Source organism: Ammodytes marinus (genome assembly GCF_949987685.1).
Source record: "Ammodytes marinus genome assembly, chromosome: 10".
Lineage (NCBI taxonomy): Eukaryota > Metazoa > Chordata > Actinopteri > Uranoscopiformes > Ammodytidae > Ammodytes > Ammodytes marinus.
Window position 1 is genome coordinate 9670355 of NC_137214.1, and position 22650 is coordinate 9693004.

Below are 22650 nucleotides of genomic sequence, written 5' to 3' on the forward strand. Positions count from 1 at the left end.
AAGGAAGATTATGACAAATTGATAGGCTACTGTCTTTGCTGGCTAAAAGACAAATATCATTAGGCCATATGTTCAATTCATAACTAGAACCCAACACCAAGGTAACAACCTTTATTTAAAAAAATACAGCACTTACAAGTACAAGTCAACTCAAACAAAATTATAAATATTAAATTATAAAACGGGTGGCTTAAATCCAGAGGAGGACAACTCTAAATAAAACCAAACGTAAAATAATGCATGTGTACAGACAATGTGTATAAACGGGCTATCCAACCATCTCAAAAGAGCTTTTTAACTAACTTAGCTTAACGTCCGGCAAAAGCTATTGCTTAATTAACACATTGCGGTCAACACTGACAGACATCTAGCAGGTAATCCTGTAGATAAGTGAGGGACTCTTCCACATGAAGAGGTAAGGCTTGGCCCATGTCAGCGTGGGATCTGGAAAGGAAGGCCTCCACAGCTTCACGAACGGCAGGCTTAGATACCATATCGTCCTGCCTGTAGACCAAGGCACCAACTCCACATTTTTGTTCAGTCACTGTGCTGCACAGATAGCCTGGGTAAATCAGATGAAAGAAGTTAGGAGTAAACCAAAGAGGGCTTGGTAGAGTCAAGTTACGTCAATTAACGTACAAATTAAGGGATATATCTTCAGTTTTTATGATTTATCATGTATCAAAGCATTAATAACACCTACCCTTTACAGGATTGCCTAGGAGAGAAAATATCAATTTAAATCAGTGTTTAAATGCAAACAACTATCACAAATATATTTTCAGTTTAATTACATGAATACAAAAACTGAATAGGCCTATAAGTAATATGAGAAACAAAAAACAGAAATATGAAAGAAATATTTTAGTTCACAACTATTATGTTTTGTATTTAACAAATAAAATTAGAACAGAAGTAAAATACATTCACAATAGTCACTAGAGAAGGACCCAAGACAACTTTTTGCAGGCTGGAAGACATATTGGTGAATAGAAAGGGAAAGGAAAATAAATTGAAACAGGTTATCAGTATAGTCAAGTGCACGGTTTTATTGGCATCTTTTTGTATGGTGTATGCTGAAGTTTTTTACTCTGGTTTAAAGCAGAGTAAAAACCTTCAGCTGCACCATCTTTTTTCATTTTCTGCTGTACAAAAAGATGCCAATAAAACAGTTCAGTACAATCCACACATAGTATCGCACCACATATTGCACATTCACTGAGTCCGAGGTTTCCCACAGGCTCCAGGCACTGTCTGCTTCCTGGCAGCAGAAGAAGGCCGATCATGTTGTTTAAAAATATGTTTTTATTTAATAAAACATTTAAATGGTAATATGTCTATGACTTTCATTTCGCCATACTTAAACCGTTTTATAAAAGCAATAGCTCACGACAGGAGCGTGGAATGTGCTCATTTTAAATGAGAATATGTGGGGGTTTTTTTGCATTCAGAGACCAACTCCTATCATCACTACCGAAGATCATGTTTTCTTTAGTTTTAAAGAATTTATATTTTGAGCCATTTCATGACTATTGATGTAAAGATAACTATAGATAAATATATCACTGATTATTTATGAACATTTCACCTTTCATAGCTTTGTTGTAGCTGAGCAACAACATCCAGAGGAGATGGACCAACTCCTCCCACCTATGCCACCTTTCAGTACCATCCTGGAAAATACAGTCATGAGTCAGTCAATTTACTGTGGCTTTAAAAAAATTCATCAAAGATATGTCCTTGGAAAGCCATCCTAAGTTATTATCATTTCTTGACTAGGAAATGCACACAAACAAAACGCAGTCTTTAACTTTTAATGATCAATATTGTTCCTATAAATGTATCAATACATTACATATTATATTATGTTTACACTGCTACCTCTGTGAAGTGCAAAGGTTGGTCGGTAAGGTAATAATCTAAACAAAATACCGTAGGATCTGGTGCCAGAGTGCAGTTCTTCAGAAAGTGGAGCAGAAGACTGAGGGACATGGGCAGAGAGATTTTCAGCGGACATGCATAGTCCAACAGATGTTCTAACAGCTTACATCGCAGCAGCTCACTCTGCAGGCTCCCCAGCAGCAACATCCTGGAGTGTCAGAAACACATAAGTCAATGACAGCTTAAACACTGTGGAAAAGATGAAGATGGTCCCGCTGGAATAGTTATGAGATTTTTTTCGTGTAATTCTGAATTACTTAAAATACATTAAAAAAAAAATTATACCGTTTGCATTTAAACAATATAATTCAAATGAGCACAATAGGAAAGGATTATTACATGAAAAAAAATCTATTTCAATAGCCTTTGTTTAAAAGATACATTACCTAAATTCCTCTCTCTAATATAAAAGCATTAACTCATCTAAAATGTAAATATGGCAATTTACATTTTTTTGTTCCAATATGATGAGAAACTAAGGTGAATTTATTTTTCTAAAGCTAGGTTTCCCAGGACTCCATTTAAAAATGTATTGATCTTTTTGAGAATTTATGATATTATATTTTTACAGAATATAGCAATTAAATAATCAATTATAAAACCAACTTCAAAAGTTCTATGATTACTTGTGTGGCAAAACTTCCTCTGGGGAAAGAAGGGTTGTATATAAAAGAAAATAGGTTCTCCCTTTTACACATCTACTTTTCTTTAACGGTGAACACAAAGCCTGCTTCTCTAGCCTCCTTCATTGGTCTCATCTCTCCTCCTCACCTGTGTGCTCGCAGGGGGGTGTTGCCGATGAGCATATGGAAGAGCTCCTGGGACAGTTTGGCAGAGTTTAAAGCTGGAGAACGATCCACCTCCAGAGCCAAAAACAGCATTCTCTGGAAGATGGACACCATTCTGAAAAGGTACAAAAGAAATGTGGGTGAAAGACAGGCAAAGACACCAACATAAGAATACATTCATGCATGTCAACCTGAGCAACGAGTTACATTCCTTGGTTGGTAACTTCGGCTCATTAAAAACGTTGTTTTCTAAATGTCCCAATGTTTTTCTTTGTAATTCACCTTATCTGTTCATCTCTCTCTCGGGCTGCCCTCGTGCTATCTCCTTGCTCTGTTGATTTCATAATGGCAGAAAACAGCCACTTGATAATATCCCTGGAAAACAAAGATCAAAAATGTACCTTTCACAAATGAAAAATATAAATTGAAAATATATTATTATTTGTGATGTATAATTGTATATTTCATAATGTGGTCTTTTTTTCAGAAAACGTGTGTACATTGGTGAGGGGTGAGGGTTGTTTTAATCATCCAGTTTCAGTACATCTAATCCTCGTTATCTGAAATAACTGGTCGCATTACTCTGACTATGCTGGGTTTACTCTTGATTTCTCAATGTAGCCATGCATTTTGTTTTACCTGAAAAAGGGTTTGGCCAAAAACAGGTGGAGTTTTTGGCAAACATCCAATAACACGTTAGATCAACATAACAGGGCAGTGTATTAATGGAAAATATGTCATTGCTAAAACACATGGGGAACTTGTCAGTGCAGAGGCAAAAAAGCAAAGTAATTACATTACTGTACAAAGTCAGTGCTGGGATACCTTGAACTAAACATGCTCTGAAGCAGGTCAGGTGTGCAGTAAAAGGCATACAGGTATTTATTATTTTGTCTCTCCCATTTTAGACCAAACATTGCTTTACGATATGGACCCCCGTTAACCGAACTCACCTTACGCAAGGGAACTGCTGATCACATGACAGCGTTGCCTTGGCGATGGAGTGGTGGACGGCCGAGGTAGAACGTTTGGCCTTGAAGTCATCCTCCAAAGTCTGCACCACGTACTCCAGGAGCATGCGCAAAACCTCACACCGATGTCTCTTTGTAGGGTCCCACGGAGGTGATATGGACACAGAAAGAGACATGTAAGTTTACTTAAATCACAGAAAAAATATGTTCGAATGGAACGTCTGCATAGCAAAAACAAAAATCTAATTATTTATCAATAATGCAGCAATACTTTTGGAGATGACCTCTCGTGCTTTCAGATGAAAATGAAAAGTTTTTAAGAAGTGCAATGTGAATATAAAACAAGATTTGGCAGTTACCTCCCTCAGCCACAGCAGATCAATGAGCAAAAATTGCATCACATACTCCAACTGTACTTTAGCCCCTGATACAAGACCAGAACATTTAACAACATTTGATCTATTTCACAATATAAAAACCAAAATCCCTTTCGATATGGCCTTGTTCAACCACGCTGATATTGATATAACACCCTGCTTTACTGTGTATTCACTCGTTATGCTGCCTGAAGTAGTACCTGATTGGCCATGACTGAGGTCAGCAACTCCCAGTCCCACGCAACTGTTGTGTTATCGGCCATTTGGTGTCTGTAAAGGAAAAGATTGGGATACATTGAAAAAAGGAAAGGCTACAAATAATATACTTCACTATTAACTGCTAAATGGTTCCCCTCACCTCTGCGTTCTCATCAGCAGATTGTAGGCCTGCACACACAGGTGATAAGGACACTTTAGGTCGAGCAGAATGCCTTGCAGAAGGTGGAAGGTGATATCTCTGGGAGGATAGTAACCAGGCTGTAGCAGGTCAGACAAGAGCTGCAGAGTGCCTTCTGGGTAGTTCTCATCTATGGTACTGTAAACCAGGCTCAGGCTCTGACGACACAGCACCTCTGGATCTCCAAACTCGTCATCTTCTTCGTTGATCTAAAAAACATTCACCATACAAAGAAATGATGTACATGCAACCTACCATATACTCTCTTGTAATGGGCTTATCAGAGAGACAGACATACACAGCCAGTGAAGTCAGCAATTCTGGAGAACGCTTGTTGTCAAATCACTTTTTGTCAAACAACCAGCATCTAAAACAGACAGTTTTGGATTGTGAAGAGATATTCACTCATTTTGACAAAGAAAAAGTGATTTTGAAATCAAGCACTGTCCAGAAACGCTGACTCCACCTTTAAGCCTTTGGATAAGTGTCTCTCACCAGGACTTGAGGTGGTCCAGACATTAGTTTCCCGAGTTGAACTGGGCACACATACATGTCCTCTCTACTGGCCTCCCTGAAGTCCATATCAAATCTGTTGTCCGCGTTCACTGTCTCGCCGTCACTCCCCTCTTGCCAAACAAAAGACATCGGACTGTCAATTCCCTGATCACCTGCATATGTCCCCGTCCCACATCTGTCCCCCGGGTCATCCGTTTTAGACAATGACAAAGCAGGTTCAGGGCTGCTTGAGGCCTCATCAGCCCCTACCTCCTCCGATTGCCGATTGGAAGTATTTTCAACTAGTGTGTGTTCAGAGGTCTGGGTTGGGTCTGGTTGGTTATTAGATGTGGGACTTGTATGGGGCCGAGTGTCGAGGTCTGACGGCTCAGAAGGGTTCAGTCCGGCAGAGGGAGAGTGGGATGAGGACGAGTGATCAGAGGGAATGCCTTCTCTAGAGTCCGCTGTGTCTAATTTCAGTTGTTCCAGGTCGGAGCAGAGGACTTTTCCTTGTGAGGAATCCAGTGCCTTATCTTGAGATGAAGAAGGTGGTGTCGGACAAGGGGTGAGCACGGATATGGGAGAGTCATCATCCGCCTTTTCCTCACATGCGGTGTCCTCCTTTGGCATTGCAACAGTGCTACCTGTCCCTGAAAAGGGGGAGTCAGCTGGGGTCTCCGTGTGAAGACCATTTGACCTCAAATTCCTAATGCGTTTTGGTGCTTCACTCTTGCGCTCTGGTTTCCTGAAGTGCAGAGACATTTGCGTACAGTCTTTGGTCACGTGGACGGAACAATTAGACGTCTTCAGTTTTGTGGCATGCGTTTCGAGGAAAGGCAGCCGTCTTAATTCTACAATTGATGTGCAATGATGTGCTTTATCGGTTGGCTTTTGGTGTTGTGTCTCAGAATCCAAACGTCTGTGCTTTGACTTTTGGTTACCACAGTCCTGCTGGGGTTCCGAAACAGTTTGGTCAGTGGAAGGGCGTTTCTGAATGGTATCGTCTAGTTTGGTTGCAGTTTGATTTTTATTTACACTTTCGTCTTTTATCAGACTGTCATCTTGTGGCAAATTCTCTGTTCCATTTATCGAACAGTTGTCTAATGGCAAATTATCTGTTCCATTTATCGAACAGTCGTCTAATGGCAAATTCTCTGTTTCGTTAATCAGACAGTCGTTTAGTGGCAAACTATCTGTTTTGTTAATCAGACAGTTGTTTAGTGGCAAACTATCTGTTCCATTTATCAGACAGTCTTCTAGTGGCAAACTATCTGTTCCATTTTCTACGTTGATTTCAGTCAAGTCTACCACTTCAAAGGTATTGGAGTTTTTTCTATTGCCCAACTTCAGGTCTGGAAGGGACCATTTTTGATCTGTGAGGTCAATATAACGCTGGAAATAGGAAAAAATAAAGAGGAAAAAAAGTCAATAAATGCTGTGGTTTCATACATAGTTACAGAGAAATGGCAAACATGAAAGCCATGTATTTGATGCAGGTTAAATTAGTGACATCTAGGCTATAGCTCCCTCATGATAGCATACTTTATGAGAGTGCTGTAGTCACAATAACTAAAAATCCTATTTACAGTAGCCTACATAAGGTAGATTATGTAGGCCTATGTTTGTAAGCCTATCCCTGATCAACTTTAAGCTGAAACACCACAAGTTTGGTTTTAGGGTAGAGCCAAGTGAAACATTTTAGGCCTATAATAGCCTATGTCAGTGCTTCTCAAATGGTGGGGCGCCGTGAGTTGTCAGGGGGGGGCGCGGGCTACCTTGATTTCCAACTGACAAAAAAAATATATATATATATTTTTTTTTAAGTGCTAGCAAGCGCATGTGTGCTTGTGTATGGTCATATCCGCGCGAAAGGCCGCGATTTGCAGTAAATAAATGTCCACATGTGTCTCCAAGTGTCTCATAGGCTATTTAAAAAGAAATCAAGCAAGTAGACTATGATAACATTAATGAATTATAGGTTATCGCATCACATAAGGCATATTGGCCTATAATAATAAAAAAAAAAAACACCATAACTATGTTTACAGTTAAAACATTTTTTTAATGAAATGCAAACCTCAGTGAATCATTTGCTCTTGTTTCTCTGTCCTGAGATTCACACAGACTGAGCAGTCTTGTTTAAATGTTACAAATTGAGCTAATAAACTGCACTTTGAATGTTTTTGCTGCAGAAGTTATATCAGCTAATTTTTGTTATCTAATTTGATAATAAGGTGATTGTATGCAGAATGCTCGTGCCAGAAACTCATACAGTGGTTTTGTACAGATAAATAAATAAATATTAGCAGGTTCTCAATAGCATTTCAATTTATGGGGGGCGCGAAAAAAATTCTGTCCCCTAGGGGGGGGGGACAGAAAATAATTGAGAACCACTGGCCTATGTGTATTCAGTTGTAAACAGTCCGAGATGTTATCTCTTTTAGATCTATATTGTATAAGGCCATGGTGGACAATGATGAAAACCAACCGGCAGGACTGATTTATCAAACCTCCACATTGTCTAATGATGTTTGCATAGCCTACCTGAGTAGCCTATGCTACCTTTAATTAGCTTATTAAGGAATCTGATTGGATTTTCCAAATAGATTAGGACTAGATAAATGACTCCTTAATAACTTTAATTTACCCACTCTGAATTGGTGCTAATGTAGGCTAAAGCCAATACCTTAGGCTACACTGTTCAACAACTATTTCCGTTGGGAAAAAAATTACACCTGTTCTATCCGATACCCTCCTCACCTTGACACCACGCAGAAAGATTGGTAGGCTAGGATATAGTTTGTTTTCGAAGTTTACTTGACGACACAAGGGAAGAGTTGAATGTAGGCTATATGCCTACTCTCGTATGTGTGTTTTTTCTCGGTTATTTTTCTCGTGTTTTGTTCGTTTTCTCTCTGATATAAGTTTATGTTTCCCCACTTTCTAGCTGACGTTGTACGTCAACGGCAGAGCGGTTGGTTCGTTAGCTTACCGTTGGCGATGGGACGTTGACGCTTACGGCATTTACGTCAACTCGCACAGACGAAAGCGGCAGAGCGTTATTTCTGGTCATCGCGTTACTGTAGGAGCCGACTATCTCCACGTCGGAGTCCTCGTTGTTGTCACTGTCCGAGCTGAGGGATATCACATCAGCCATTTCTCCTGCTTCGTTAAAACGAGAAACAAACTTCAGCAGCCAGTGTTAGGTCTTCAGCCAAAGCAAAGCCATGATAGCCACCGCCACATTCCTACAGAAAGAAGATTAAGTAGCGTTAAGTATAAAGTAGTAGCCTACTTAATCCACCATGTGTTGTAGAAAACACAAGAACGCTGCTCAGTAGAGGCATGTCACCTAGGACTTGTGGCATTTCCTTGTTAAACTCGCCAACTCCATTCGCCTGATTGATAGTAACTTCATAATAAACGGGACATGGCGACTTGATTGACCAGCTTCAAAGAATTCTAGGCCTACTGCCCGAAAATAATAAAGTCTAATGACCTTTACGGTTCTCCGGTTGATTAAACTATCTAGTCTGATTTGAAACATCTGAAGTTTGACACTTCCTGTTTTTGGTTGTTGTCATGTTTCTTCTTTAGTAGAATGACAAGCCGCCATAGGCTACAGCTGGCCAATATCTCCACCTACTGTACTGGAGTGTGATGGCTCCATCTGCAGTCATTTCCACTTTTCAAAGTTATGAGGAACAGTTTATCATGACAAGCCAAAATAAAACGTGAAAGACAAGACATTTTTATTTAATAAAAAATCTGAAAAAATTTAGCCTAGACTTTACAACAAAATGGAGGAGGAAAAAACAGCTAGATTGTAGCAAATAGGAACATTGTGTTCATATAGGCTAACTATTGAGCCTACTGGATGACCATATTAAGTCGCTGAAATGCAGATGCTTTTCTCATGCCATAGACTAGTAAACGCACAAAAACAAACATTGAATATCTCTATATTGAGTTTTGTGACAGTGCAGTTTCAGACACCACCACTGGAGTGCACTCATGATGTGAAAATGATTTTTATTTTTATTTTGGTCAAATAAGATATGCACGGAAAGGTATGCAGCAATCAAACATATATGTACTGTATTATTCAAAGAAAATTCCATAACATTGATCTGTGACCAGCAATATGTAAGTCCTATCTTAAGATCAGATAGCCTTTCTTTTTATATGGTCACATTCACCTTCCAAACTTTTTGCACTTGGCATGTATTTTCTAATGTTTCTCATTTGCAAAGGGACCACTGCCACTGTTATAATATGAAGTGAGAAACATTATTCTGACAGACTTTGCTGCCCTAATGCCAACTCTGTGTCCTTATAGGCTACTCCTCCGATCCCTGGGGATGCATCTCAGATCCTCTGTTGACATGGAAAACTGACAACAAAACAAATAAAAAAAATCTGTGTCATACAAACCCTTGTGTTGTAAAGATCTAAATACAGTGGTAGGCTGCAAGAAGCAGATACAATGCATTCCTGTCCTTGTAAGATATTCACAGACAAAAGGTTTCAATATTTTTGTCATGCACCTGCCACCATTAAACGCTTCTCCCTTTGGATGAGGAGCTTTGGTTGAGTTCCCTGGAAAGCTGAAGTTGTGATACGCACGTTGCTTAAGCTGTTAAGAGAACGTGCACACTGAACTGTTGTCAGCTTACAGTACTTGTTTGTATTGTCATAATTTAATTTAAGCACAATTTGAATTCTGTTTGTTTTTGCAAATGCATATGTTGTGGACAGGAGATATATTCCAGGAAAAGAGGTAATTGTATTCAGTCCCCAGAGCTCGTTTTTCAAAGAAATACTCATTTTTAGACTACACTGTCATGTAATTTGGTGAAAGGAGCTATTAACCTCGAATGCCTCCAACCATTATACCCTGCTGTGAGCACTATGCAGCCAGGATGAGTCATCCTAACCATACCTACACAGTACACAATCTCCCGACACCTACAGAGCAATGGGAAGACTTTATCATGGTGGTTATGGAGAGAAAGAAATAATGTGTGTCTATGTATGCGTGTTTAAGTGGGAGAGCAGTGCACCAGTGTATTTCTGTGTTTACCTTTGGTACTCAGAATGTCATAATGCAATCAATTGACATAGACGTTGTACAAATACTATAATACTTCGCTATACATTTCTGAAAGTATATAGCAAGTCATTACATTGATATTGACGTCACACAGTTCATGAAATGTTATGTGTGCAGTTCATTAGTTCCGAGAACACAAATATTGTCACAACCTCAAAAGTAATTCAGCTGGAAAAGGTGGTCCAAGTTCAATTAGACAGAGAGAGAGAGAGAGAGAGAGAGAGAGAGAGAGAGAGAGTGTTCTGGAGATGTTTGAAATCCCAGGTGAACATCCAAACAGTCGCCAGCCCATACATGGACACAGATTAAGGATAAAATACTTTATCAGCAACAGAGCATGTTTCTTTCCTGTTTTTTAAAGGTGAACCAAAGCATGCCTGCACTCATTAGTATATACTTGTATTGGGAACGAGCGATGTCTGATATGAGGCCAGCTGGCTCTACAGAGATATGTCTGAGGAGATCTGTGAATAGCATTGGACTGAAAATAGGAGAAAAAAAATGTGCAAGTCTCTCTTTTCAAACCAGACTGTGAAATCAAAATTCATAATCTGGAATTCAACTGACCAACTAAATGATGTTATAGATGCCTACTGTTTGACCACTGCTACCTGTTTATAATAAGCTGCTTTTTCTGAACAACCTTGATGTGAAATAAAAATTAAAATGTAAAAAAAAAAATGTATTTGTTGGGTTGTACAGTGTGTGGGACTATTCTGACATAAGGCATAAATCAGACTTCATGATATTGGTTTTCTATATAAAAATGTCTTGCTGTAGAAAATATGTACATTTTGTGGAAAAAAAGATAAAATGACATTGGCATCTTTGCCATGTAGGCCTACTGCACTATCTGCAAAAGAAAGACAGTTAACTAGACAGATAATGTAATCTTGCTTGTGATACAGCTGCAGCTATAGCCTTTGCTAAAACCAAAGCATACTGCAGTCATTGATTTTCCCCCATCTGAAATGAAACATATTGATTTTGATGAAGTGAATCTTTTTTTCTTCTCCAATTTGTTATCCCAAATAAGGTACCAGCAACATACATTCTGTCAAGAAACAAAATACTCTTGCTAGCAGTTGCCAACTTTTAAAGAGCTGGCATGTATTTTTGTTTTTTACTATTATGTGAAAAACATATAATGTGGTGGTTATTGTACATTTAAAACACATCATTAAATGTATTAAATTATGAATAAAGGTATTACAGTGAAAATCAATATATGATTACTTTGACTCTGAAAACACAAAGACACTTGAATAACCTATGGACTGCTAGTACTAATCAATCTAAAGGTTTTTCTGGGCAAACTGTTACAATGGATGAGAATGAACACATTGTATGTGTAGATGTTGCAGCTTCTCATCTTTTAGATGATCCAAAAGCAGAGTATGATATGCACTTTCTAGGTATTTTGGGGGTTCTACGGGAGTGATTTTCAAGGTAAAACAATAAGGCTAAAAAGACATAAAAGCACTGTAACCATTTATTTATAATCCAACAGGACAACTTTAAACCCTTTTTCTCTCAAACGCACTGCCTCTGTAGCTAGACTAGTGCACTCTTCCTTTGTAGTGCAGTATTTCTTGGCTAGTTGCAGGAAGTTAGTACAGCACATACCTCCCAGAATTGAATTGTTTTTACACTTGTTTTTGTATGGATTGAATAAATGTATATTATAGAAGTATACTGTCTAAATTAGTGAGCTTGCTGGCAGAGTGTGTTACTTTGGATGGAGCCAGACTAGCTGTTCGTCGCTGTTTCCAGTCTTGGTGCCAAGCAATGCGTAATATCGCTTGGCGTTATGCTCTGACAGGCTGATATGAGAGCGATGTGTCTTAATCTTACTTTCCACAAGGAAGCAAATAAGTCCATACACCATTCCTTTAACTGTGCTACTTTCTAATACAACATTTTTCAAGAGAGATATCCTTATGTTGTCTGTGCATTATTTTTAGTTTTTCTCTACTATCTTCCGACAACAGTGAAGGACCGACCCATGAGACACAGCTTCAGTTTGACAACGTCCACCCATTGCAGCTTGCTTTGTGTTTGTTAAAGCGGCAACGAGTAACTTTTAAATATCTTTTAAACAGCCTCATGTTTCCTCTCATAATCATAAATTACCTTTAACAGCAAACAAGTCCATCAGTGCAAAGAAAGACGTTTTTATATAGTTTTTATTACTGCATTTGATCTGGTCGTACACCCAGTCCGATTTTCGGTTCACGCGTGCATGCTCTATGGTCACATATCCGCATTGGTCGCAGATTTCAGTGTGGCGCAGGAACGCGATTTGAGAAGCCTATGGCTCCAGGTGAGGGAAGGGGATAGGGAGACCAGATCCCAATTCACCAGATGTGGGACAAAGACTACGTTTGTGCGGGACAAAGTGCCGTTTTCTTTAGCAAAATAAACTCGTGTCACCACCGGTAATGCCAGAGACACGGCTTTCTATATTAAAAAACACTATCTTTAGATCAGCGCGCAGCAGTTAAGTTAGCTACTGTTAAACAAATAGAGTTAAGGCTGCGGCTTCACATTAAAAGCATTTCACTGGCTTCACATAACCATTTCACTTGACAAACGTGAGTTGGCTTTTATTTTGAAGTAACAGAAAGGAAATGCCGAAGCAGGCAGCACCTTCACAGAGCCACTGAGCCCAGCAGCCCCCCGACAGTGCGATACACACACACAGAGACAAACGGAGAGACGCACACTCACAGACTGCTGTCTCCACACAGCTATCGGATATATAGGCTACCAGATTATAAAACACGCATTTAAAAAGGGGGGCTCACTTTCAATAACAATGCGGGACAACGTCTCAATTTGCGGGACGTGTGAAAAGTAATGGAAATGCGATCTGGTCACCCTAGAAGGGGAGCGGGAGCCTTGTTTGAGACAGTTATTTGTCGTCATAATTGATAACGGGGCTGAACCATCAAAGCAAAAAAAGAAAATGCAATGAAGAAAAGCAAAAAAGGGAGAGTGATAGGCGGGTGGGAGGGCGTTGCCAAGCAACGTATAGGCCTACACAATTTCACGGAGTGAACCTAGACTGCAGTGTGTACTCCTAAATGAATGAGCGGTAGCCTACTAAAGACTCGTTCAGCTCCGTGAGAGGTGACAATGCATCAACTCATTGCAATCAGGAGTGTTTAGCACTTACTGGCATTAGTAGATGCTGTGTCACCACCACTCTCACCGAGCCGAAATGAGTCCACACACGGACACGCACCATATTGCTTCCTGATTATTTGAATCTTGCAGCCCTGCACGAGCAAGCAAACAGCTTCACGACAGCTGGCGTCGTAATAATACTACCGCTTTTGTTCAAAGGTGTCGCCAACGTGCCGACTTACTCGTAGTGCCTTTAAGTACACTGCACATATGCTGCCAATCAGCAAAATTCCATGGGGAGGCAACAATTTAATCTTAAAATAGAAGTATTCTTCACTTATAACACAAAAGAAAACTACATTTTATTTTTTTTCCTTTTTCTTTTCCTGTCAGCAGAGCTTCTCACAGGATATGAAAGCCCACTGGGACACTCACCTGAGACAGGCAGCAAAGCATGCTGGGAACAGTACATTACTCATCATGAGTGTTGTAATGGAAACATCATAAGCCATTTAGTTTATTTTTAGTTGTCATAGTTTTGAAAAGAAGTCTTATCTTAAAGTTCCAGACATTTTTACAGGACATAATCAGGGAATGAACTGAATTCATGCGTTGACTTGAGGCATGAAACTTACTATATATCAGAGAAGATAAACCATTTAAGTCTAAAGTTTTTTTTGGAGGGGACACAAGGTCAAAAACACTTACCCGACAGCCTAACAACATGCCTGAGCAGCAATAAAACAATCCGTCTGGAAGTATTTGCAGGAGGTCAAATAAGATAGCGCAGTGAGGAGCTGACTGTGCATTAGAGATGACTGTGTTTATCCCTGCCTGTCCACGCCACACCGTCTAGGCTCTCTGTGACACTGATAGAGGAGTTAGCCAACACTCTCCGCTGCGGCAGGTCAGAGGTCACATCTGCTGTCTTATCGATATATAGCAGGAAATTCATAATTATTATCATAAAAAAATCGAATGTCTTCTGTGGGGGAAAAACTTCTGTCTCGATTGTTTGGAGTGTGCAGTCAACATCACTGATCATTTCAGACAGACTGCTTGACAAACCTTTGTGTTACTCATCAAAGAGCTATATATAACCATGTTCTCTCATCACAGTGACAGTAGTCTTTAAGGGAGGAATAATGTTAGAACATTTTTACCCAAGTAAAAGTACTTTCAGGTTGACAGATGAATAGAGTGAAAGTAAACATGTGTTCCACAAAAGAATGGCCGAAGGTATTGCATTTTTAGTTTAATAATGATGCATCAAGTTGTCAGCAGCATTTTACAAGTGATTACAAGTGATTTTTGGGGGTCGGGCCCTTTCCAAAGAGTTGTAGAATAAATCTCTATGGTCATGAGATATTCATAGATATCTGAAATGTCACAAGGGCCCCAAATAAATATTGCTTTTTGGCAAGTGGTCATAAACCAAATAGGTTGAGCACCATTGGCTTATTTTTAACAAGTACCATACAGTGCACACGTTCATGTAAATAGATATACGCATGAGCTAACCCCCTTTAACCTGCTGTTCTATTCAAGATGCAAATTTCATATTTACACAAGATGAGAATGCCAATGTTGTTATTGGGCACGTTTTTGCCTGGGTGGCAGTCATTTTTGGACACTGATGCGGATGAGTGGTGTGTTCCTGCGGTCTTGTTCGACTATGGAGAATGGAACATGGGCACTAGAGCCACAGATTCGTTGCCACCAAGCAGCATGGCAAGCCTATGCCCAGTATCCCAAAAAAAACTCCAGATGGTCAGGGCAAAGCGGCCTGTCTAGTGGAAATAGGACGTGACGACAGGAGAGAGAGAGAGAGAGAGAGAGAGAGAGAGAGAGAGAGAGAGAGAGAGAGAGAGAGAGAGAGAGAGAGAGAGACAGAGAGAGAGAGAGAGAGTGAGTGAAAGAGAGAGAGCGAGATAGAGAGAGAGAGAGAGAGAGAGAGCAAGAGAGAAAGAGTCAGAGAGAGGGAGCGTCAGGTAGAGGAAGATGGAGAGGTGAAGTGAAAACAACAGCTCAGAGGACCAATGGATGCCAGCTGTCACCCCCAGAACAGGAAAGAGAGACAGCATGTGATGGACGTCTGACAAAGGTAAGCAGGAAGGGATAAAAAATATGTTTTTCTTAAGGCTAGACACCGCAGGCATCATTTCTCAAGCACTGGTCAATTTTAAGATTGTTGTCTATTTTGCTCCCATAACATGTCTTCTTTCAGACTAAATAAAAGTTCCAAAATGTGCATTTTTGGTGTTTATTTTACTAAAGCATATCTCTTTGTGTCTTATGTTATTTCTCCTTTACAACCATTATCTCAACATAAGTTTTTTTCAATACTCTGAAGTCTGAAGCAAAAATCTCAATTTCTCAACTCAAGTTAACTTTTCTAAATTGTTCTTAGCACTATTCCAGAGTTTATCACGGAAGGATTTTTTCACATGTTATTAATTGTCTGATTGACTGCATTAAGCATTTGTTCTTAACAACATGAGGATAATGCATTTTTAAGAACTGTATATTATAGTATTTTTTGTATTAATAAAATGTAAAATATTAAATAAAGATTTTATTTATTTTATTTTATTCAAAATCTAGATTTGAGGTTTTTAAAGAAATGCAAATTGCAAAAGTTGCACGGTGATATCTTTAAGTTAAAAGTGTTAACCTAATCAGCAGTGTCTTGCCTTTACGTAAAGTATTTAAAAAGCACCTCCTAACTTTTCCGTTCAGCCCGCCACATTCATGTCATGCACACATCCTGCTTCACATTGCCATCATATTCAAGACAGTGTCAGTTACCTGTTATTTTGTGTGTGTTTTTTTAGGCTATGGAACAGCAGAGTGCTCCTAACAAGGTCCATTTGACTGGCAGAGTGTGCCAGGTCCACAGACAGACGGGGCTGATGGTGGACCAAGGCCAGGTGACTCACTCTGTAATCTGTGACCCCAGAGGCCGATCGCTGACACAACAGAATCCTTCCATGGACAGCTAATGTTATTAAAAAATGTACTGGACGCTACGTCAGAAGTCCAAAAATATATTTCGGCATCCGCCATTTTGTAAGCACCTGCTTTAACAAGGTGCACCATGTGCGATTTCTAAGATAGCGCATTCTGCTTCAGTGCTTCACAAGGATGCACAGTCATATTGGTTTCTTATAGTTCCTCTAATAAAACAAGTCTAAGTCTAACGCGAGGGCAAAAATAAAGCCTCAAAGCATATATGGTTTTTATAGCCGAAGATTGATTCAATGTCCTTGAAGATTTTGAGTTACAATTTCTGTGATAGTGGAAGCCTTGGTTATAATACAAATCATAAAGTTATCAAATACCACTGATGAATACTGAGACAGTTAATATAAAACGGACCTTTAACCCTGGATCTTCTCTTTACAGTTTTTCTCAGTCGCTTTGGTGCTTTTCTCACATCACTATTAACATTTGCACAGCAGTTAGTGCATTTCTCAAAACAATTAGTGCAAACTGCAAAACCTAGTGGATAACCTGCAAAAGTACGTCACTTGCTGAATGGATAGTCTATTCCTCAAAAGCAAGTATTCAGGTCAATGAAACTGCCAGTGTCATCAAAATGAGAAGTCTTGACACCATTGTTTATGAACAAGATAGTCAAATGACTTTGTCATGTTTTCATTATGACAGTTTATTCTCTCAGTGTTTTCTAATGCAAACAAAAGGTCAGAACTCGGTGACACTACCTGAAAATGCTCAAGACAGCACTATACACTACTTGTACAGCCATTTGAAAACTACAGTAAAGTTACACATTGCTGTAGTTAGGGGAGTAAGTGAGTACAAGACACTGAATACTTATGTTTCACATTTTTACTATATATGCTCTTTGCAATTATACAGCATTGTGCAAAAGAAAAATACACTTCAGTCACTTATTTAGAACAAACGTAAAAAAACACCCTTTTGGTAGAGCTGTGCACAAATGTGAACAATATAACAGGACATACTGTAACTGAACATATAGGTAAATCATTCTGGCACATCCAGACGTTCCTGTCTGTCTGGGCACATATTTTCAACTACATCACAACGGATATTATCCCTTGCAATGCAGCGAGGAAAGTATCTATGATAAAGAAAAGGTATAAAATTTGCTTGACAGAATTTGATAACTAGTTCAACAATTGTGTATGTAATGACTCAAGCAATGAAATGAAGACTATTAGTTTTATTGGGAACGACTATTCAGCATCCATAAGTATAGTTCATTTTGACTGACATGACATAAGCAAATGACAATGTTATAAAACAGCAGAGAATTGTATGAAAGCAACTGATACATGTCCAAAAGCATTTGCAATTTGCTCAGAGGAAGGAGAAATTGCTACTATGATGTGCTCAAATGACTAAATGTTGCGGAGGTTGAACTAATAGTTATGAGAATTTTCATTCTGATCTGAGCACCAAAGCAACTGAGAAAAACTGTAAAAGGCCAATCATGCCCTTCATGTACTGGAAGCCCTCTGTGTTCTGCATTATACATTACAGTCTGTCGTGTGGCTTTTATCTGTGACCATTAGGATAACGTGTATGGAAACTGATTTTCAACTAATAGGGGATGGGGGGGGGATTTAAAATAAAGATAAAAATACTAGAAATGGTATTTTCTTTTTTTCTTCTCTCCAGTTTTTTGTGCAGAATCTCAGAGAGTGGGACTGTGCGCCAAGACAAATGCTCATGGTTCATAAACAGAGATTCTTTCTGTGATAATCAAAAGGAACAATTGCACTCTGCAGGCTGACGCAAAAATAACAGCGGATGAGGCCAAAGTCACAATCCGAAACGAATGCTCTAATGAGCACTTGGCCAGGGGACAGCATGTGGAGGGATACCTTGCATACTAACAGTTCACTTCCAAGAGCCAGATGCCTGCAAAGCACTGGGAGTAAAGTGGTAAACTGTGGCGATTAAGATTTAACAAGGCTTGTTTCGAGGCAAATTGCTGCATTTTCACAGCAGATCCTTGAAGTCATCTAGTGCGCTGATGTGAAGATAAGGGAAGTCTATAACCATACTAGAAGCTGTGTGAGGATAGATAGATAGATAGATAGATAGATAGATAGATAGATAGATAGATAGATAGATAGATAGATAGATAGATAGATAGATAGATAGATAGATAGATAGATAGATAGATAGATAGATAGATAGATAGATAGAAAGAAAGAAAGAAAGAAAGAAAGAAAGAAAGAAAGAAAGAAAGAAAGAAAGAAAGAAAGAAAGAAAGAAAGAAAGAAAGAAAGAAAGAAAGAAAGACGGATAGGTAGATTGCAATATGGCAGGTGGTGCCAAAGACTGCAATGCCATTCCAAAAAGAAAGAAATCACACACCGCTAAAATGGCTATTGCGTTTGAATCTGTAATAAGTCTGATACAATGTAATGTTAAAATGCTCTAGTAAGAAATGCCATTTCTGTAAGTTTTTAAATGTTTCAATAAGTCATATTACATGTTTGATGTAGTTTTCCAACAATGGTAGACTTTGGTCTAAGTCCCAGCAGTCAAAAGTGTCTTATTGCCAATGGTGATCCCCTCATCTGTCTTCAAGACGGCAGGTGAAATTTGCACTTACATTTGTGACTAAATTACTGACAAAAGTGCATACTTGATTTTGGAAACAACATGGCCTTTTCTGTGCCCCATCGTCGGGCCTAACTGCACATTTTCTCATGTGCAAATTATCATTACACCGCGATTTGATTTAATTCTCTGTGTAACTAGACCCCATCTATGAATGAATTAATTAATGAAATCACATCAGTTTAGTATTCACGACCTTTGCTCCCTCGGAGCAACTCTGATTACTCATCTGTTATAGTTTATGACAATGACTGAATTTTTAATGTGTCCGGTGAGTCATTGTTGACTTCTTAGCCCGTAAGTTCATTTTGAAGTTCTGTTGGCAACAACTTGCTGAAGGCACTCACACATTACTGCCACTTTCTCTTGGTTCTAGGCTGTGGGCACAAGTTCGAAGTTAACCAAATCACACCATGAACATGAGCCACTCTAAACTGGCTACAAATGTGTTCTTTCCCATAAAATGAGATGGAGGATCTAATTCACTGAAGTGTTTTTTATGTTGTTGTTGCAGGAAGCCTGTTCTCTCTGGGTCTTTGAAGTGACTTTTAAAAGCAATGTGTACACTGCCATTGCAGGCCTTTATCAAAGATGAAGCCCTTTAAATCTCATTCCAATTCGGGGCTCAGCTGATGAAACAGATTGATCAGTTCTAGCTCCAACACACTCAAGGGCATTTTCATGATCCATGGAAAATTGTGAAAGAAAGCATGACGTCATGGCTGCTCAATTGTTTTAAGGTGATTAAAAAAGAATCAGCACCTACTAAAAGGCATCCAATTTAAATTACTGGTGTTTTGTTTATTTCCCTTTGTGACTTAACAACCTCAACATCTAAAAAAAGACATCCCAAACTTCAGCAGAAATCTCTTAAAATGTGAGGTTAAACTGCTATTAGAGAGTGTGCTGAAGTGTGTGTGCCCTTCCATGCTTCATTAATCCGATCACACTTGTAAATTCCAGTGCAGATTTGTCCAAAGCTGTGGAAAAAAACAGAGGGAAATTTTGTCGTTAGGAACAAAACGAAGGTTGGCAGAGATGTATTTATCCAGACCTGCCAGGCAAGCCTTCTGCAATGAAGAAGGGAGATGTGGAAAGATGTGTAATCGCTGAAAAAAACAACGTGTGAATCACAGTGTGGCTGTGACATACACACACACACACACACACACACACACACACACACACACACACACACACACACACACACACACACACACACACACACACACACACACACACAACAACAGAGTCCTCTCCCACTCCTGTGCACGATATCTCTTACAACTATACACTTCAGCACGAGCCGAGGATCTTATAACACACACACACGAATAATTATGCATGGGCATTACTTAAGTCATCCTACAGGATCCTGCTTGTATTTCTGCAAGCGTGAAATCCCCTGAAGAAAATGTGTACCACAGCAAATCACCTGCAACCTGAGATGAGGTTTTTTCACACATCACCTCAGACCATTTATTCCTGGAACGTTACATAACACGCGGCCCACAACCCGGGCCAAACAGCCTCCTTGGAGGAAAACAAGAAGGTAAGAGGATTGAGGCAGAGAGAGAGTTAGAAAAACACAGCCATCAGTCACTCCACTTCTTTTCTTTGTGTATCTTAACCGTGTACGGCCAATAGACAGTGTTATCAGCGCAACCATGTCAGCACCAGCATACCATCTCTACCTGTGATGAGAATCAGTATCATCTCTTTTTGGACTCCTACAAGGCTGCACATACACACTTTTGGTTTGAGGTGTATCTAAGAAGCATTCACAAGTATGTGAGAAAAAGTGTGCGGCGCTTATAATAAGCGTGCTGACTTGGCAGTGAAAGGGTGTTTAGCAAGTGCATTAATAACCACTGCCACAAGCCAATGAGTGATTTGTGGGAGCGGTAATTATCACTAAATCCACATCACTCCAAACATTACCTGCTGGCTGAGGGACAAGTTGTCAAGTCGCGGTGCATATCTCATGATTGATGAGCTGACGAGATTAAAGTCATTTGGGAGACTTGGCATATGTATGTGTGGCTGCTCCCCACGCTTCTGTGACTCAGGGAGAGAGCTTCGAACATAATTCAAATGAGACAGTAAACGAATGTGGCATCTGCGTCATAGAGAGGTCATGTGTGTCACAAAGAGGCCAAACTTTTAATGAGCTGGATAGCAAATTAGTTTAGCCTATTCAATGGTGGTTATTACCCTGAACTGAAACATTCCGCTCATAGGATAAGTGATGATACGAGATTTGATTTGTGTATCTTTTCTTTATTTTGTAATGATCTGTTATGCACACAAAGGCAGGTACCTGGCATAAGACTTTATTTATGGATATCCACCCCTCTTTAGGTGTGGCGACTGCATCATAACAGGAAGCTGGACCCGAAGTGACAGGATGCTGGGTGGGTATTGTTGTTCTTCTTGGAAAAGAAAGTCCTGAAGGCTGGAAAGAACTGTTCATAATTCATTTTCACATCGAGTTTTTCCTGAGATTGCATAACGTCAGTGATATAGTGATAATGTCAAAATGATTTTAAAAGCTGCTTATGTGTACACACATACTATAGTGCATAATGAAGAGTAGAGTGGGATACATATATGGATATTTGCTTATGTCTATGCCTTTGCATGTACATTATATATACTGTATATACATTTGTTGTGCGTGTGTGTGTGTGTGTGTGTGTGTTTGTGTGTGTGTGTGTGACAGAGAGAGTTGTGCATAACCTCGTAATACAAGGTAGACTGAAAAGTTTGCAAAGTGACATTCAGCTTCAAGAGATATTTAGCAAAGTGCGTTATGTAACTCAAATTTGGGATTAGAGAAGACAAGACTATTGTGGATGCGGTTCTGTTATTTCTATATTTTTTTAAAGTCCTACGTAGATATAAAAACCAGCACTGACGGGACAAAAGGATTCCTTGAAACTGTGTTGTTATTGCTTTTTCCTTGAAATGTGTGTAATTGTCTTTTCCATCAAATTATTGCACAAGGCATATATAATTTCCCTCTGGGGATGGATTAAGTATCTATTTCGTTATCCAACAAGACAAGCCCATCGTGGTAATTCTAATGGTATGCAAGTTCTTGGATCCCCTCAAAGGTTCCACAGTCAGACACAACAAAACTCAACTTTTCTGCTCTTAAAGAGTAGAGCGTGTTTGTTTTGAATGACGCTGGTTACTGAAGTCATTGTTTTTTACTGTTTTTATGCAGCAGGGAAACCCCTAAGGAAATGTCTAGATATCACTGATAGAACGTGACAGCCAACCTTTAGATGGTACTTTGTATATAAGTTTTTTTTATGCTCACCCTAGGTAGTAGGATCATAACAAGAGAAATAAGCAAGGGAACAGAGGGGTAAAAAGCGAGATAGGGCGGCTGAATCCTCCCCCACACCCTCCTCCAAAATCTAGTCTGTGTATCTCGTCCCTGCAGCCACTAAAAGATGCTCTTGCTGAGCCTCCAGACGCCTCACTTTCAAGGATGAACACACACACAATCACCGGCATTAACGTTAGCATCCGTCAAACGGCTTTAGCTGGACCGCAAATCCTGTTCTGACATGCTTCCATCAGATGCTATTTACTTTCACAAATAGACTTTTTTCGTAATCCAAAATTAGTCAACTGCATCTGGTGAGCACAGATACAGTCTGCTCATCAGCTTAGCAGCAATTTTATCTCATTGTTTTTATTTCACAATGCCTACTGACAGGCCGCGGTGGGTAGGCACGTTTTTGTGTGTGTGTGTGTGTGTGTGTGTGTGTGTGTGTGTGTGTGTGTGTGTGTGTGAGAGAGAGAG

The 22650-nt window shown here is 39.5% G+C and overlaps 1 protein-coding gene across 3 annotated transcripts; it reads right to left on the reverse strand.

Moving 5' to 3' along the window:
* Positions 1–96: 96 nt before the first annotated feature.
* Positions 97–8501, reverse strand: simc1 (SUMO interacting motifs containing 1). 3 transcript variants are annotated; one of them, XM_080035190.1, is made up of 12 exons: positions 8322–8501; positions 7962–8217; positions 4970–6361; positions 4436–4683; positions 4278–4347; positions 3683–3831; positions 3012–3104; positions 2713–2844; positions 1933–2089; positions 1589–1673; positions 704–718; positions 97–562 (listed from the first exon to the last, which is right to left on the reverse strand). In XM_080035190.1, exons 2-12 carry the CDS (start codon positions 8124–8126, stop codon positions 351–353), a joined length of 2718 nt encoding a protein of 905 aa, XP_079891316.1. In that variant the 5' UTR covers positions 8127–8217; positions 8322–8501; the 3' UTR covers positions 97–350. The 3 variants fall into 3 exon arrangements, with proteins under 3 accessions (XP_079891316.1, XP_079891318.1, XP_079891317.1); XM_080035192.1 differs by lacking the exon at positions 704–718; XM_080035191.1 differs by lacking the exon at positions 8322–8501 and having other exon boundaries at positions 7962–8229.
* Between the last annotated feature and the right edge of the window lie 14149 nt (positions 8502–22650).